This window comes from Amblyraja radiata, chromosome 9, assembly GCF_010909765.2.
Source record: "Amblyraja radiata isolate CabotCenter1 chromosome 9, sAmbRad1.1.pri, whole genome shotgun sequence".
NCBI lineage: Eukaryota > Metazoa > Chordata > Chondrichthyes > Rajiformes > Rajidae > Amblyraja > Amblyraja radiata.
In genome coordinates this window covers 44,382,852-44,401,708 of record NC_045964.1, presented here as the reverse complement: position 1 = coordinate 44,401,708, position 18,857 = coordinate 44,382,852, and the positions used below count along the sequence as shown (strand labels likewise).

At 42.3% G+C, this 18,857-nt stretch overlaps 1 protein-coding gene across 13 annotated transcripts in view; it reads left to right on the top strand.

The window, feature by feature from the left end:
• ktn1 (kinectin 1) overlaps positions 1-15,023 on the top strand; it is a 103,646-nt gene extending 88,623 nt beyond the window's left edge. For 12 of the 13 annotated variants that reach the window (XM_033027230.1, XM_033027225.1, XM_033027228.1 and 9 more), the window contains 6 exons: positions 1,206-1,289; positions 1,554-1,637; positions 4,106-4,189; positions 6,737-6,829; positions 10,914-11,057; positions 14,223-15,023. In XM_033027230.1, coding sequence (XP_032883121.1) covers positions 1,206-1,289; positions 1,554-1,637; positions 4,106-4,189; positions 6,737-6,829; positions 10,914-11,057; positions 14,223-14,258 — 525 coding nt within the window. In that variant the 3' untranslated portion in view covers positions 14,259-15,023. The remainder of the gene's footprint in view (positions 1-1,205; positions 1,290-1,553; positions 1,638-4,105; positions 4,190-6,736; positions 6,830-10,913; positions 11,058-14,222) is intronic. The other variant, XM_033027229.1, reaches the window with a different exon arrangement.
• Positions 15,024-18,857: the final 3,834 nt, after the last annotated feature.

Sequence of the window (18,857 nt, the reverse complement as noted above, 5' to 3'; positions counted from 1 at the left end):
TGTAATAAATTCATTTGGATTGGGTTTGAGAATTTTTTTAGGAGTGTAGGCTTAGAGATGGGGAAGAACGTTAACTGGCTTAAGAGATGTTTCCAGAAAAAAGGAGAATGGCAAACTGATTTAGTGATGGCCACGTGTTTACTGCAATAGTTTACACCAGGCAGATTTTGGAATGTATAGCTTGACTGAGGTATTAAATTAAGTCCAAGATGTCACCATCCATGAGCCAACTTGGCATTGTTATGTAATTGCAATCATCCTCATAAAGTTGGAAGGCCTTGTGTGCTGATGCAATCTGCAGTGACACAGACGACTTAGATCTGTGGGTCCACAAGAATTCCAAAGGGTATTGTGAGTGGGATGGAAATTTATTGTTGAGGTTCACCCCCTTTTTGATTTAATGGATGGGGAGATAAGACAAACATGAGATTCAATCTCCAGAATTAGTTGTCCCCTATTCCAGCACAGTTACCACCCGACATGTGGAAAATTGTCCTAATCAAGTAGGAAAAATCCAATACAGTTTAATTATTGCCCAGTAATTAACCAGTCCTAGTTTCTACTCGGAGTCTGAGTTACTACTCTCATCAACAAAGTGATAAAACCTGTCATTGATAGTGCTGTTGAGTGATATTTTCTTGCCAATAACCTAATTACTGACGTTTGTCTAGGTTGAATTTCAGCAGGACTACTTGGCTTCAGGGCTCATCGCAGCCTCGGTCCAAATGTAGACCAGATAGCTGAATTTTGGAAGTGGGGGTGACTGCCTTTGGTATCGAGATAGCATTTTGCTGTGTGTAGCATCAAGCTACCCCAGTAAAACTAAAATCAACGAGTACCAGTGCTCCAGTCGTTGGAGTTGTACCTTACATAAACATGGATGGTGGTGGTTGTGAGAGGTCAATCATCTGAGTCCCAGGTCATCACTGTAGGCTTTCCAGGAAGCAGTCATTATCGGCACAACCTCCTCTTCATCTTCCTTCCATTGAAGAGATATGTTTGCTGATTTTGCAGTGTCCAATGTGATTACATGCTTCTTAACAAATAAAGTAGTCCAAGGCTGCATTCAGTAAGACCAAGACCACATTTGGCTGCATGAGTGTAATTTCATACTAATGACTTGTACTGTTCAGATAAGTAAGTGGCTCAAAAATCTGCTTTCATTTTACATATTATTTGTACCAAAAACAATATAATTCTTGCAGCTAAGAAAACAGAACAACCATATTGCATCTGAGTTGGAGAAGGTGGAACTGGAGAGGGCCACTTGTGTAACTGAAGTCAGAGAAGTGAGTCTTACTTTAAATTGGCTGCCTTGATGTCAATGATTTCCTCTACTCTATTGATGTTCACTTTTTTAGGATTGTTGAAACTGCAGAAAATTAACTAAACTGATGATGGCTTTGCACGTTTCAAACAGTGCATATTGAAAAATATATTCCATTACACAACAATCAAAAAGGCTTAAAACTGCAGTAGTATATTAACCTAATTTAAATATATATGCAGCCGTCCCATTAACAGATTAAATTGGGTTTTAAACTTAATTTCAGCTCAAAGTTCTATTGACTGAATTACAGAAAAGACTTGATGATTCTTGTGCTGAAGCAATAAAACAGAATGAAGAACTAAGTTTGGTAAGAAAATTGTAACTGTTCATACTTTTTTTAAAAGGCGTTAAGTCGATTTAATGGCAGTGGATAATTGTGCACGATGTGCCCTGTACCAACAGACAATGCTGGGAAAGGTCAACAGATAAGGCAGCACCTTTCCTCATGCTGCCGGACCTGTTGAGTTTTCAGGTATTTTATGGAACACAGACAGACCAGCACAGGGACAGGCCCTTTCGACCCACAGTGTGTTGAACATGATGAAAAAATAAACTGAATTTCATCTGTTTGCACGTGTATCACTCCATTCCCTCCATATCTATATCATATGACTATTAAAACTCTGATCTTGGATGTGGGTGTATTTGTGTGTGTTTTTTCATATGTGATTCACAACTCCTCGAAAACCCAACACCGTAACGGTGAAATTTTACATATTACGGTCGAGATTTACCTCGTGATTTAGAAAATACCCTCAGCTGAAAATTTGATTCATTATTTCCCGAGTTTTTTTTACCTAAATTGTTCACCAATCTGACATCTTTTTAAAATCTAATGTGCTGAAGCAAGCTGGATGACGCCACAATGCCTCCCCCACCTCCCCCTCTCCTCTCCTCCTCTCTACCCCTCCTCCTCTCCCCCTCTCTCCCCTCTACTCTCTCTCCCCTCCTCCCTCCCTCTCCCCTCCCCTCTACTCCCCCCTTTATTCTCCCTCTCCCCCTCCTCTCTCTCTCCCCTCCCCACTACCCCCCTCCTCCTCTCCCCCTCCTCATCTCCCCCCTCTTTCTCTCCCCCTCCTCTCCCCCTCCTCTCCCCCTCCCCCCCCCCTCTTTCTCTCCCCCCTCTTTCTCTCCCCCCTCTTTCTCTCCCCCCTCTTTCTCTCCCCCCTCTTTCTCTCCCCCCTCTTTCTCTCCCCCCTCTTTCTCTCCCCCCTCTTTCTCTCCCCCCTCTTTCTCTCCCCCCCTCTTTCTCTCCCCCCTCTTTCTCTCCCCCCTCTTTCTCTCCCCCTCCTCCCCCCTCTTCCCTCTTCTCCCCCTCTTCTCCCCCCTCTTCTCCCCCCTCTTCTCCCCCCTCCTCTCCCCCCCCTCCTCTCCCCCCCCTCCTCTCCCCCCCCTCCTCTCCCCCCCCTCCTCTCCCCCCCTCCTCTCCCCCCCCCTCCTCTCCCCCCCCCCTCCTCTCCCCCCCCTCCTCTCCCCCCCCCTCCTCTCCCCCCCCTCCTCTCCCCCCCCCCTCCTCTCCCCCCCCTCCTCTCCCCCCCCCTCCTCTCCCCCCCCCCCCTCTTCCCCCCCCCTCTTCCCTCCCCCCCCCCCCCTCTGCTCTCACCCCCTCTACTTTCTCTCCCCCCCCCCCCCCCCTCCTCTCTTCCCCCCCCCTCTGCCTCCCCCCTCTGCATGCAATCCAATAACAATTTAAACTAAACTAAATTGGTTAAAGTTTTGATCAGGAGGGATATGATAATTTTTATATTTCCTAATAAATTGAAATCCTTGTACAGGATTAATAATACTGAACTGAAAAGAAGTGTCTTTACATGCAGATTGAATAGTTCAGTCAGAAGAAGGGTTTTGACCTGAAACGTCACCCATTCCTTCTCTCCTGTATTTTGCATCTATCTTCAGTTCATTCTAAAATATAAATAGGATTTAAGAACTGCACAAACAGAATTTGATGATAATCAGATGAATTAGATTTTCATCTTTGCTAAATGAGGCAATGGGAATAATAGAAATGTGTTTGGTTAGGCTTTTGCTCAATACATCTGTGCCTTTGTTAAAGCTTAGCCTGTTAAAACTCTAGTTGATAAGTTATATACAGAACTTAAGACTCCTGTTACGATTATCTTGCTCCTTTCCTGCAGAAAGACCTGTTACGATTATCTTGCTCATTTGTGCTGATTTTGTTCATATCAGTTTCAGGAAAGAATGGATGGTATTCCAACTGTTTAGATTTTTAAGTTGATGGTGAAAATATCAGCCAAGGTTCCCAGTACTATTTGCTTTTTGGAAAGGTCATAAGTGGTAGGATTGGAATTAGGCCATTCGGCCCATCAAGTCTACTCCGCCATTTCAATCATGGCCGATGCATCTCTCCCTCCTAACCCCATTCTCCTGCCTTCCCCCCCATAACCCTTGACACCCGTACTAATCAATAATCTATTTATCTCTGTCTTTAAAGATATCCATTGACTTGGCCTCCACAACCTTCTGTGGCAAAGAATTCCACAGATTCACCACCAGAGTTATGTTTGAAGTGCATAAATGTATTAAAATGTGGATTAGTCCAAATTTAGTTGTGATTTTGCCCTGCAGTCTGAATAACCAACCGTTGAGTGGCCACTGTCATCCATTGTGATTGAAGGCGAGGTAACTAAAAGTTGCTTGGCACTAACAGAAACGTTCCTTGTGAGAGGAACAATGATTTTAGGAGAGGGGGGTGATAACTGGCGAATAGGACCAAATTAACTAAACATAATTCTATCTTGTTTTGACGTGTAGCTTAAAAGTCAGTTAAATGAAACATCAATAAGACTGAAGACTGAACAGAACGAGGCACAGAAAGTTGTATCAAACCTATATGAGGTAAGATTACAGTATGTGATACAATGAATACTTTACTAACTGTATGAAAGAAAGAACAACTACTATTAATTTGTTACTCAGCATGTTCGACCTTATCACAACATTATTTTCTGTTTTGTGTAGTATTTGCAGTATTGGTGTATATACGGTGTATATACGTGCATTCCATAACTTAAACGTATAATCTTTAGTGTCATTTAAGCATGAGAAAAGTAGAAAGCAGGCGCTAAAGTTCATATCTGGAGGAACAGATTTTAAATGCAGAGCCTATGTTAAACTTTTGTTGTCAACTCCTAATGGGCCTGAACCACTTAGGTGATTTTTCAGCGGACTGCCGGCGACTGTCAAGTTGCCGGAAGTCGCCTGAAAAACCGGCAACTGGAACGGCGACTGTCAGAGTGGAACGCACACACACACCCCACACCCCACACCCCCACACACCTTACTTCAGCAGCCCGTTGTGCAGGCAGGGGACAGGGCAAGCGGGGGGAGCGCTGTCTAAAACAATTCACACGGTGCAAGGCCAAGGTGATACAGACACACACCGCGATGAACAGGAAGGTTGGCGCTGTAATTAAGACGTCTAGCACAGTGTACGGCTCATTCGCTCGTGTGTCAGACGATGTAGCTCGTTGTTGTCTTCTGTCGTCGTCCAACATGTTGACAGAATTGTCGCCCGACGCGTCACAAGAGTGCATCGCGTCGTCGCTTCCAGGGATCGCCACGAGGAGGCTTCTGTCATGATCCCCAGTGTACTGTAGGTCCTTTAAAAGAGGGCGGGGGGGAGAAGGAGTGGAGACAACTTTTAATAAGCTAGAGATACACGGCTGTGAAACTCGACGAACATTTAACATTACTGGTCGGTTATCCTTGGCTCTGAAAACTACTGCTTACCTTTTTTTCCCCAATGAGCCAATGAAATTCACCGGTCAGCACCGGTGACAACCAACGAGAACCTCCGAGAACTTTCGACCTCCTGGCAACCCACTAGGACCTCCTGGCGACCCACCTACGGCACAAGAATTCTCGCTACTCTCCATGGCGGCTTCATTCTAGTCGGCGCTAATTTTTCAACATGTTGAAAAAAATCGCGGTGACCATAATGAGGCCGCGACTAGTTCCCAGAATGCGGGAACTCCTCACGACCATGAAGGCGACTCCCCGGCAGCCACCTGCGAACATGTGGCGACTGCATAGTCTCCTGCAGTCGCCTAAAAAGTCTAAGTGGGTCAGGCCCATAAGTATTTAAGTTATGATCTCCATTACAAACAGGATATTGAAACATTGAAAGAATTTCACTACACCTAAAGGTGTATGTGACCAAATAAATTTGAACTTTGAACTTTGAAGATGATGCATAAAAATGTATGTATAAGGATACCAATGGAACTGACATTATAACTATTAAGGCAAACCAACAGGATTAATGTTTTGTCAATCCAGGAAAGAGAAAATTGAATTTTAACTGAATAAAGGTTGTCCAACAATGATCAATATGGGAGAATAGTTGTTATTGGATAATATCCAGAGGGAGGACCATTGATCCAGTGATATGTTTCAATTCGACAGCGACAATAATGAAATCTGAAATGAAAATGTTAGAATCAGTGGGATTAACTGTGAAATTTTCTGATATAAGAAAAGTCTAGTTGTTTCTCCGATTTCCTTAAGAAATTGCTGTCTTAGACAATAGGTGCAGGAATAGGCCATTCGGCCCTTCGAGCAAGCACCGCCACTTAATGTGATCATGGCTGATCATCCCCGTTCCTGCCTTCTCCCCATATCCCCTGACTACGCTATCTTTAAGAGCCCTATCAAGCTCTCTCTTGAAAATATCCAGAGAATCGGCCTCCACCGCCCTCTGAGGCAGAGAATTCCACAGACTCACAACTCTCTAAGTGAAAAGGTGTTTCTTCATCTCCGTTCTAAATGCCTTACCCCTGGTTCTTAAACTGTGGCCCCTGGTTCTGGATTCCCCCAACATCGGGAACATGTTTCCTGCCTCTAGCGTGTTCAAACCCTTAATAATCTTATATGTTTCAATAAGATAACCTCTCATCCTTCTAAATTCCAGAGTATACAAGCCCAGCCGCTCCATTCTCTCAGCATATGACAGTCCCGCCATCCTGGGAATTAACCTTGTGAACCTACGCTGCACACCCTCAATAGCAAGTCTTGTTCTGGTCGGATAAAAAATATTTGATCCACCCTGTCTCCTCACTTTTGTCAAATTAGGGATGAACAGTAAATGCTGGAATCATCAACATATATATTTAAAAGTCAGTCAGTAAAGAATTCAGAAATATCCACCCTGAGGAAGATTAGGGAATAGAACTTGAATTGCTTCACTGTCAGAAGACCAATTGAAGATTGATGTGAGCACTTTTGTTTTCAGATCTCAATGTTGGGGTACAGCTACAAATTAAAACTGTGCCTGATGTATATGACAGAACCGGCTAAATCTGAATAACCCCATTTTCTAAAAGCCTAATGTAGTTTTTCTTGGATTTTCATACGTTATGTAATTTCGATATTTCTATTTTACAGGCTCAAGAATCTTTGAACATTATTCACGCAGAGGTCGCAAGAACTATAAAAGACGAGATTGTCGTAGAAAATAGTGATGTTCCAGAAGTAAAAGTGCGTATGAATCTTAATGAGTTATTGCCATTTGTTTGTGTTCCAATTAATGTCATAACTGAGTACAAGCAAAATTAGCTCTCCACCCCTGGTTTTTATGTTGACATGTAGCTCTGATCAGTTATTTTCAACAAATAGAGTGGGTCCTAGAGTATCGTCTGCCACTGAAATGCAGGTTCCCGGAAATCACTGACGGCTGCTAAAGACCCAGATTCCGATTCTGATCAGTTCATGGTCATACACATAAAGGTGCAATGCAATTTCTCGTTCACATGAAGCTCACTGAATGTATGGCTATACATACAGTGAATAAGAAGGAACTGCAGATGCTGGTTTAAACCAAAGATAGACACAAAATGCTGGAGTAACTCAGCGGAACAGGCAACATCTCTGAAGAGAAGGAATGGGTTACATTTCGGGTCAAGACCCTTCTTCAGACTGGTTAGGGATATGGGAAACGAGATATAAACGGTGGTTTGGGGAGATAAAGAACAATGAATGAAAGATATGCAAAAAAGTAACGACGATAAAGGAAACAGGCCTTGGTCTTACATGAAGGTAGACAAAAATGTTGGAGAAACTCAGCGGGTGAGGCAGCATCTATGGAGAGAAGGAATAGGTGACGTTTCGGGTCGAGACCCTTCTTCAGACTGTGTATTACATTATCTGACGTCTATTACAAACTTCCTGACTCCCACAACTATCTCGACTACACTTCTTCCCACCTTGTTTCCTGCAAAGACTCTATCCCCTACTCCCAATTCCTCCGTCTACGCCGCATCTGCGCCCAAGATGAGGTGCTCCATACGAGAACATCCAGGATATCCTCATTCTTTAACAAAGGGGGTTCCCGTTTCCCATAATAGATGAGGCCACTCGTGTCTCCTTCGTACCCCGCAGCTCCGCCCTGTGCTCCCCCTCCCCCAGTCGCAACGGAGACAGAGTCCCCCTAGTCCTTACCTTCCACTCCATCAGCCGTCACATACAACACATAATCCTCCAAAATTTCCGCCACCTCCAATGGGATTCCACCACTAGCCACATCTCCCCATCTCCACCCCTTTCCGCCTTCCGCAGAGACCGTTCCCTCTGCAACTCCCTGGTTAGCTCATTCCTTCCCACCCAAACTACCCCCTCCCCCGGTACCTACCCCTGCAACCGCAGAAGCTGCAACCTGTCACTATACCTCCTCCCTCGACTCTGTCCAGGGACCACAACAGTCCTTTCAGGTTAAGTTTCACTTGCACGTCCTCCAACCTCATCTACTGTATCCGTTGTTCAAGATGTGGACTCTTATACATCGGCAAGACCAAATGCAGACTGGGTGCTCGTTTCGTGTAACACCTTCGCTCAGCCCGACTGAACCAACCTGATCTCCCAGTAGCTGGACACTTTAATCCTCCTTCCCATTCCTCCACAGACCTCCATTCTCAGAGTGAGGCTAAATGCAAATTGGGGGAACAGCATCTCATATTTCACAAGGGCAGTTTATAGCCCAGTGCATGAATATTGATTTCTCTCAGGTAGCCCCGACATTCCCTTTCTCTCTATCCCTCCCCCACCCAAGTCACACTAGCTTCTCATTTTCAAGTTCACATTTATTGTCACAACCAATTAAGGTACAGTGAAATTTGTGTTACCATACAGCCATACTAAGTGAAAAGAACACAATACACACATAAAATAAAATTTAATATAAACATCCACCACAGTGGAATCAACATTCCTCACTGTGATGGAAGGCAATAAAGTTCAGTCATCTTCCTCCTTTGTTCACGCGTGTTCGATGACCAGGCCCTCTCGTCGGGATGATCAAAACTCCGACATCGAGACGGATTTGAACACTCCGAGCATGGAGTTCCCGAGTCGGCCGCTTCTTACCGGAGACAAAAGTCCACAGGCCCCGCGGTCGGAGCTCTTCTGGCAATCCTCAACAAAGGATCGCAGCTCCGCGGTGTTAAAGTCCGCGCTGCACCTGCGACTTGAAGCTCCAGGCCAGACTCCAGGAAAGGCCGCACAAATCCAGTTGTTAGGGGCAGAGCGGGGTGGGGGGGGGGGGGGGGGGGCAGAGATGAGACTGAGAAAGTCGCATCTCCGTCGAGGTAAGTGACTGAAAAAATGTTTCCCCCTATTTCCCCCCCTCTCCCCACATAAACTAACCAAGAAACATTGAAACACATTTAAAACATACTTAAAATAATAAAAACAGAGAAAGGACGTGACAGACTACTGGCGAGGCAGCCATTTTTAAATTTTTTTAAAAATTTAATTTAAAGATACAGCGTGGAAACAGGCTCTTCAGCCCACCGAGTCCACGCCGACCACCAATCACCCATACACTAGTTCTTTCCCACACATTAGCGGAGTAAGTCAAGAGTGTTTTATTCTCTCACGTCCCAGTTAGAACAATGAAATCCCTACTTGCAGCAGCACAACAGAATATGTAAACATATTACAGTTTACAATGGCCAGTTTCCTTTATAATCGTTACTTTTTTGCATATCTTTCATTAATTGTTCTTTATCTCTCCACATCACTGTTTATCTATCGTTTCCCTTATCCCTAACCAGTCTGAAGAAGGGTCTCGTCCCAAAACGTCACCGATTCCTTCTCACCAGAGATGCTGCCTGTTACTCCAGTTACTCCAGCTTTTTGTGTCTATCTTTGGCTACACACACAGAATTGACATATACAGCAATAAATACAACAATAAGTGCAAAACAGCAGAATTGAGCAAGATTGCAGTGCAATTAGTAGTACAAAATAAATTGAAGTGCAATAACAGAATAGCCCACTTTGGTAGAATTGGGAGTAATAAGCATCCCCAGCAACTCCGAGAAGGGGATGTGAAAAAAGTGATTTGTTCAGGAATTGGGTATGAATGGAGAAGAAACTTCTTAAATGTGGATAACCAGGTATTCAAGCTCCTGCGTTTTCTCAAAAGCTAGAAGAGAGAAGGGGAATGGCCAGGGTAGTAGAGATACTTGACAATACTCTCAGCCTTCCTGATGCAATGCACTGTGAAGATGTACTGGATGGAAGGAGGTGACGAGCCTGTGATGGACTGAGCTGAGTTCATCACTCTCTGCTGGTTCAGATGGTCAAGAGCAGAGCATTTGCCATACCAGGTTGAGAAGCATCCCATGGGAATACTTTCTCTAGCACACCCTTGTAAGTTTGAGAAATCCTTGTGAACATGCCAAATCTTCTCGGAATGTAAATATGCTGATGTGGCTTTTTTGATCCAGCATCTGTGTGAAAGGAACCAAGATATGTTGCTGATATAGATGCCAAGGAACTTGATGCTACCGACCATCTTGATAGCAGCTCCAAGGCAGGATTATGTTCACTCCCTCAATTCCTTTAGTCAACAACCAACTCTTTTGTCTTAGGTACACAAAAATGCTGGAGAAACTCAGCGGGTGCAGCAGCATCTATGGAGCGAAGGAAATAGGTAACGTTTCGGCCCGAAACGTTACCTATTTCCTTCGCTCCATAGATGCTGTTGCACCCGCTGAGTTTCTCCAGCATTTTTGTGTACCTTCGATTTTCCAGTATCTGCAGTTCCTTCTTGAACTCTTTTGTCTTGTTGACTATAGGAGCTAGGTTTTTATCCGATAACATGACACCAGGTTCTCTTATCTTTTTCATGTACGTCTTCTTATTGTTGCTGTCGATTTGGCCTCCAACAGTGGCCGTCGGCAAACTTCAAGATGGAGTTAACGCTGTACTTGGTCACAGACATTGATGTACGAGGAGTAGTGCAAGGGACTGAGTCCACAACTCTTGAGCTTTGCCAGTATTGAGGGTCAGGATGATGTTGATGTTTGGATACTGGTACCAGTTCTGGCTGTACTAAGGACATTTGTGGGTCTGGCTACGCATCAGACTAGCTCTGACTTGGTGGTTCATATTCGGGCCTAACGGGTGAGCCAGATACCAAATCATCAGTATTTCCCAACTATTGGATGGTGGATTATTGGAGTTTCATTGCATCTGGATTAGCTACGAATATCGTACCAAAAAGTAAACTTACTCTGAATTCATGATTGAATAAATATTCACTAGTTCTACTATTTTTCAGGAACAGTTAGATATCAAGAAGAAGATTTCAGAGGATCTCAATCAGAATATAATTCAACTTCAGCAGCTATTAGAAGCTTTAATGCATCAGTTCTCAAAAGGAAGGGAAAACTCTCAAAATGTTTTTTTCCAGCTTGAACAAAAGGTATAAAACACTGAATTCCTTCTGCAATCTGACTTTGATTTGTGGGTTCATACTTGATGGGTGCATGAGCTTTTTGACTACATTTTGATGTGGAAACTGAGTGAAGTAGTGAGGAAAATAAAGAGTCAAGGAATCATGCAAGTGCCTGGTCAGATTGCTTTTAAATGTTACTGTTCCTGACTCCACCACTTCCTCTGGCAGCTTATTCCAAACACTAACTATTTGTATGAAAAAATTACCCCACAGATCCCCTTTGCCCCTTGCCTATCTGTAAACATATGCCCTCTAGTTTTAGACAGCCCTAGCATGGGGAAACAGAATCAGGATGGAAATCTTCCTTGTCCTTGCCTCATCTATCTATCTATATCATATTCTTATTAAAACTCTGATCTTGTACGTGTGTATATGTGGTTGTCTTTACATCTTCGCAAAAACACTACGCAGTAACAATACCATTTTTACTTATTCCGATTGACATATTTCCCCTCGAGGCCGGGATCACCTTATCTGAACATTTCATGCGTTATTTCTTGACTTATTACTTTAAAAGTAAGTAAGAAGTTTAAAAACATCAAAAGACATTGAATTTTAAACGACCAGCTTTCACTGATGACGTCATAATTGCTAGGCTAGCAGTGATCAGCCGAACGGAAGATTTCATCCTATAATTGGCACGTTATTTGCGATTAAAGCATTAAAAATTCCAACTTTCACAAGATTTTTACATATTCTTTCACATTTTTCCTCTCTAGGCAGATAGCACCTTCACTGAACATTTTATGCTTTATTTCTCGACTTATTACTGATTAAAGTTTAAAAAAAATCAAAATACTTTGAATTTAAAAGACCAGTTTCAACTGATGACGTCACAATGGCTCTGCTAGCAGTGATCAGCTTTTCATCTCACAGGAGGGGGAGGGCGAATTGCTATTACAACACGCAGGGCAAGTGCAATTGGGGGCTACGGGGAGGGAAAGGGTGCGTTGGGGAGCAGACACAACGGGTCTGCACTTGGTCTGGTATATATTACTAAAACTCTTCATCTTGTTTGTTTGGATGTCTGTCTGTGAACAAGTGTGTAAGATCCTGAAATTACGCCAAAATGGTACATGATAGCGCTACAATTTTTGCACTACCTTACTACAATTGTCCTGTGGTGTGTTTTCAACAAGTTTCATTCAGATTGATGTTATATTTTACAAGTTATCACATTTTTAAGTTTACAAAACCCCACTTTGAGAAAGATTTTTTCCAATCTGCACTGGCAGTTACCAGCTCTGACGTCATAATAGGATTGTAGCCCTGCCTGCTACAATGTTGCTATCCCAGTACACTGAGGTCCTTTCGCAAGTGCTATTGCATTTTTTAAAAAGTTTATAATGAGGGAGGGTGAATAAGGGGAAATGAGCCGGCGTGCACAGTTGGGGGCTATGGCTGAGTGGTGGAATATTGCGTTGGGGAACGGGTGAGTGACAATAGATAATAGGTGCAGGAGTAGGTCATTTGGCCCTTCGAGCCAGCGCCGCCATCCAATGTGATCATGGCTGATCATCCCTAATCAGTACCCCGTTTCTGCCTTCTCCCCATATCCCCTGACTCCGCTATTTTTAAGAGCCCTATTTAGCTCTCTCTTGAAAGCATCCAGAGAACCTGCCTCCATCGCCCTCTGAGGCAGAGAATTCCACAGACTCACCACTCTCTGAGAAAAAGTGTTTCCTCATCTCCGTTCTAAATGGCTTACTCCTTATTCTTAAACTGTGGCCCCTGGTTCTGGACTCCCCCAACATCAGGAACATGTTTCCTGCCTCTAGTGTGTCCAAGCCCTTAACAATCTTATGTGTTTCATTGAGATATCCTCTCATCCTTTTAAACTCCAGAGTGTACAAGCCCAGTTGCTCCATTCTCTCAGCATATGAGTCCCGCCATCCCGGGAATTAACCTTGTAAACCTACGCTGTAAATATCCTTCCTCAAATTAGGGGACCAAAACTGCACACAATACTCCAGGTGTTGTCTCACTAGGGCTCACTTTTCTCTATCCCCAATTGTATTAAAATTTTGTAATTGAAGAATAGAAGAAACTTAATTTATTGAATAGAACAGATTGCGAAAGGCAATGTAGTGATTATGGGAACTTACTGTATGCAAATTGGATACCAGATTTTCTACATTTCAATGGATACTACTTCTGAAATACTTGCTTTATAATTAGCTTCATGACATTCTGAAAGAGTTGAAAGGTGCTGCAGAGATGCAAATCTTTTCTGTTCTGCCATTTATATCTTTAACCCTTCCCTTCTATTTTTTCATCAGTTACTATCCCTCAATAACATCACTCAGAAAAGGCTGCATTGTTCGCATTATACTGAGACACAGCCCATGACATCCACTGTCTTGATATCTCCCTAAGTTGTTTAACTGCTTTCCTGTATAGCTTCTGCTGAAATGTTCTTTTATTTAATCAAACTGATAAACTATTCTATTAGAATTGACTTGACACTTCCACATGTCTTGTTTTTTGCCTCAAACCAAAGGCTTCTTATCAAAGGCTTCAGAAATTTCATTTTGCATAGTTATAACTTGACCCCATTGTATCAAAATTTCACACTGATTTAGACTGTTCAGCGTTTAAAAAGGAAGCAGATTTAGCTATTTTGGTTCGCATGTGAAATTGACCTGCCTGTGAAATTATGGCATTTGTTGTTTATATGGTATATGCTCAAATACACGAGAGAACGCAGCAGATTAAGAGGGAAAGGAGGCCACTTTAGAGTTACAGCTTGCATGTCTGGCAATGGTTCATTGCTAACCCTCTCTAGTGTACTCTGTAATCTATGCTTGACCCAGGGAAATCTTGATCTAGTTACAAAATCCAATGGGGTTCATGTTATTCAAACTGAGCTCTGGGAATTAAGTGACACGTCTTTCCAATGAACTGAAGGGTTCACTCGTGGGGGTGGAGATACAAACTTTACCTTCTTTGGAATTTACACATTTTCATTGGAAATTTTAAATATGATTGTGTTCTTCACATGTACAGTGCTTTTCTGCCCTCCGAAGTAATGAAATAAGATGTTTATCATTCTACCTCAAGAAAGTAGAATTGAGTTTTGCGGTATCATGCACCCAGTAACTGTAAAAATTGTTTTCTGCATTTACTTTTTAGGCAATTGGAGCCCAGGAGGAAGGAGATTCTTTTTGAAGATGGTGCAATGGTTTGCACCACAATTTGCCAAATTAAAGCCTTATTTATGTTTTTTTCACCCTTTCTTAATGGTCAGACACTGAATAGGCCTTTACTTTTGTGTTTTTTTAAATATTGAATTAAACTACTGATTTGAGAATATTGTAGGCAGCTTGAGAGTTTTTAGTTTTATAATATGCAATATCCAATCTGTACATTCCTAAATGCAAATAAGTTGTCTACATTTTTTTTTTTGCTAAATGGCTACATTAATTACCATCAAATAATATAATTTGGGCTAAAGAGGGACTAAAATAAATCTAGCAGCACATTTGCTTTTTGGTTTAAACTAAGTAAGTTCAGGGTGAGCTACTTCTAATTTTCAGCCTCAACTGCACTCCAATATTTTGTCACTGGCTTATCAAAAAGTCTGAAGAATTTTATAAAATTGACACTCGATAAAAGGGATACTTGTTTCTCAACTCGGAGACTGAAACTTCATTCAGTAGCACTACTGTATTTTTTATGGTTTGGCCAGATAAAATGTTAATGTAAACAGCAGAATGCCAATTGTTTTTTATAGATGCTCCTCTTGAGGGTTGAATTGTAACATCTTGCAGTAAATATTGAATTGTCATTTATTGCTGACAAAATGGTACAAACTTTTTGTTTCTGTTAAGTGGGCTAAAAATACAACTGATCTGTGATGCATTGGCTACATACTCAAGCTGCGAGTTTAAAAATAAAAGAATGGTTTATAGAAAATAAACAGTTCAATCAACACTGGTTTGATATTCATCTGTTTTCTTCAAAGTAGAATTGAAATATAATGAAAACTGAAACATTTAAAGAGATGCCAATATTTTTTTTGGTATAATTCAAATGGAGTGTTTTTGTCATGTGCAAAACTAGAACAAAGAAATTCTTACTTGCTGCAGCTTTACCGATATATTAGATGCAACACAACAATAATAAATATACAGGTAGTTTTTCTCCAATGTGGAGGTTGTGCTTCTAAGAAACCATTAGATATGGAAAATCGCATTATAAAAACAATTGAGTCAAGGTGGAAGAGATTTGGGGGCTTGAGTTTTGGACTCGCAGTAACAAATATTTTTCCATACAGGATTTTCAAAACTAAAGATCTTTTTAATAGCTCTAAGTTTATTTCTGTTACTGCAAACTAAAAATACTAAAGGTACAATGTTTAACAGAGTATCACTGCATAAGTGTTAATAGAAGCAATCATTTGCATTTTAAATGGCCACCGCAGTGAAAGTAGCAGATGTATTCTTAAGAGATTATGATGTCTTCTCTGGAGGGAGGATACATGGAAACTTTATTTTCTCAAGATAGCTTTTTTTTCTTCTTACCAATTTCTGAAGTAACTTAAGTGATTCTCTAGAAGGCCCAAAGTGCTGGAGTAACTCATCAGGTCAGGCAGCGTTCTGGAGAACATGGATAGAAGACATTTCGGGTCAGGTCCCTTCTTCAGTGGTACTCTCGTTCCCAATCAAAGTTGTGCTATAACCAATTAGGCCTGCATAAAACAAATAGTGTTCCCTAATTCACTGATCGCATTATATCTGATTCGGGTTGTGGAAACATACATTATAGCAGAACTACCTGTATCATAAATTATCAGTTAACATAAGTATACTAGACCAAGATAGTGTAAAAATCAGTTAAACAACCAGAGTAGTGCAAAGTCTATTGGTTCAGCAAAGTTGAGGTAGTGTGCCATGGTTGGGTAGTGGTTCAAGAACCTGATAGTTGTTGGGAAGAAGCGTTATTGAACCTGGGGGTCATGGTTCACAGGCTGCTGAACCACCTTCCTGAAGATAGCAGCGAGAAGAATGTGGCCAGAGTGGCGTGGGCCTTTCAATATTAGCTGCCTTCATGAGGTAGCCACTTCAGATTCCTTCATTATTGAGCATTCAAATTTCTTAACCAGGCTGTGAGGAACCCAGTCAGTACGCCAGTGGAGGATTGATAGTATTCGACAACATGCCAAATCTTCTCAAACTTCTGAGGAGGTAGAGGCGTCGGTGAGCTTGCGATTACATCAATGTGCTGGGCCTAGGACAGATCTTCAGAGGAGTGCATGTTCAGGACAGTGAAGCAGTTAACTCTCTCTCCTGCCGACCTGTTGATGAAGACTGGTTCATGGTCCCTTGGTTTTCCCTTCCTGAGGTCAACAATCAGCTCCTTGGTCTTGCTGATGTTGGGAGTAAGATTATGATTGTGGCACCGTTTAATCAGATTATCGATCTCAGTCCAGTGACCTGACTCATCATTACCCGTTATTTGTCCAACAACAGTGGTATTGTCTGCAAATGTACGGAGGGCTTTATCTGGCTGCACCGCAATGTGTACAGATAGTAGAGCAGGGGATTGAGCCCACAGGCCTGGGGTGCCCCTGATGGTTAGCGAGGAGATGATGTGGTTGCCAATCTGTATTGATTGAGGTCTGCCGATCAGGAAGCAGAGGTTCAGTTGTGTAGGGAGAAGCAGAGACACAATCCCTGAGTTTAATGGGGAGTTTAGCGGGGTTGCTGGTGTTGAATGCCAAGCAAAAGTCAATGAGCAACTGTCTGACGCACGACCTGCGGTTCACGTGCTCCAGCACAGAGTGGTAAGTCAGTGAGATCACATCTCCTGGTGATCTGTTATGTCAGTAGCAAATTGAAGTGGGTCCAGGTCATCACTGAAGCATTAATTGATTTTCGTTTTAACCAACCTCTCAATTACTTCAACACAATGGACATCAGAGCCAGCAGCCAGGAATTGTTCATGTGTGTCACTGCTCCTCTTGGGCATTGGTCTTATGGATTGAATTGAATTTCCTTTATTGTCATTCAGACCTTTCGGTCTGAACGAAATTTCGTGCCTGCAGTTATACATACAATAATACAATAATAAACAACAGTAAACACAAATTAACATCCACCACAGTGAGTCCACCAAGCACCTCCTCACTGTGATGGAGGCAAAAATCTTAGGGCTGTAGTCTCATATAACATATAACATATAACAATTACAGCACGGAAACAGGCCATCTCGACCCCTCTAGTCCGTGCCGAACACATAATCTCCCCTAGTCCCATATACCTGCGCTCAGACCATAACCCTCCATTCCTTTCCCATCCATATAACTATCCAATTTATTTTTAAATGATAAAAACGAACCTGCCTCCACCACCTTCACTGGAAGCTCATTCCACACAGCTACCACTCTCTGAGTAAAGAAGTTCCCCCTCATGTTACCCCTAAACTTCAGTCCCTTAATTCTCAAGTCATGTCCCCTTGTTTGAATCTTCCCTACTCTCAGTGGGAAAAGCTTTTCCACGTCAACTCTGTCTATCCCTCTCATCATTTTAAAAACCTCTATCAAGTCCCCCCTTAACCTTCTGCGCTCCAAAGAATAAAGCCCTAACTTGTTCAACCTTTCTCTGTAACTTAGTTGCTGAAACCCAGGCAACATTCTAGTAAATCTCCTCTGTACTCTCTCTATTTTGTTGACATCCTTCCTATAATTAGGCGACCAAAATTGTACACCATACTCCAGAATTGGCCTCACCAATGCCTTGTACAATTTTAACATTACATCCCAACTTCTATACTCAATGCTCTGATTTATAAAGGCCAGCACACCAAAAGCTTTCTTTACCACCCTATCTACATGAGATTCCACTTTCATGGAACTGTGCACAGTTATTCCCAGATCCCTCTGTTCACCTACATTCTTCAATTCCCTACCATTTACCATGTACGTCCTATTTTGATTTGTCCTGCCAAGATGTAGCACCTCACACTTATCAGCATTAAACTCCATCTGCCATCTTTCAGCCCACTCTTCCAACTGGCATAAATCTCTCTGTAGACTTTGAAACTCTTCTTCATTACCCGCAACCCCACCTATCTTAGTATCATCTGCATACTTACTAATCCAATTTACCACACCATCGTCCAGATCATTGATGTACATGACAAACAACAGTGGACCCAACACAGATCCCTGTGGCACCCCACTCGTCACTGGCCTCCAACCTGACAAATAACCATCCACCATTACCCTCTGGCATCTCCCATTCAGCCACTGTTGAATCCATCTTGCTACTCCACCATTAATACCCAACCATTGAACCTTCTTAACCAACCTTCCATGAGGAACCTTGTCAAAGGCCTTACTGAAGTCCATATACACAACATCCACTGCTTTACCCTCATCAATTTCCCGAGTAACATCTTCAAAAATTCAAGAAGATTAGTTAAACATGACCTTCCAGGCACAAATCCATGTTGACTGTTCCTAATCAGACCCTGTTTATCCAGATGCTTATATATATTATCTCTAAGTATTCTTTCCATTAATTTGCCCACCACTGACGTCAAACTAATAGGTCTATAATTGCTAGGTTTACTCTTAGACCCCTTTTTAAACAATGGAACAACATGCGCAGTACGCCAATCCTCCGGCACTATTCCCGTTTCTAATGACATTTGAAATATTTCTGCCATAGCCCCTGCTATTACTAACTTCCCTCAATGTCCTAGGGAATATCCTGTCCGGACCTGGAGACTTATCCACTTTTATATTTCTCAAAAGTGTCAGTA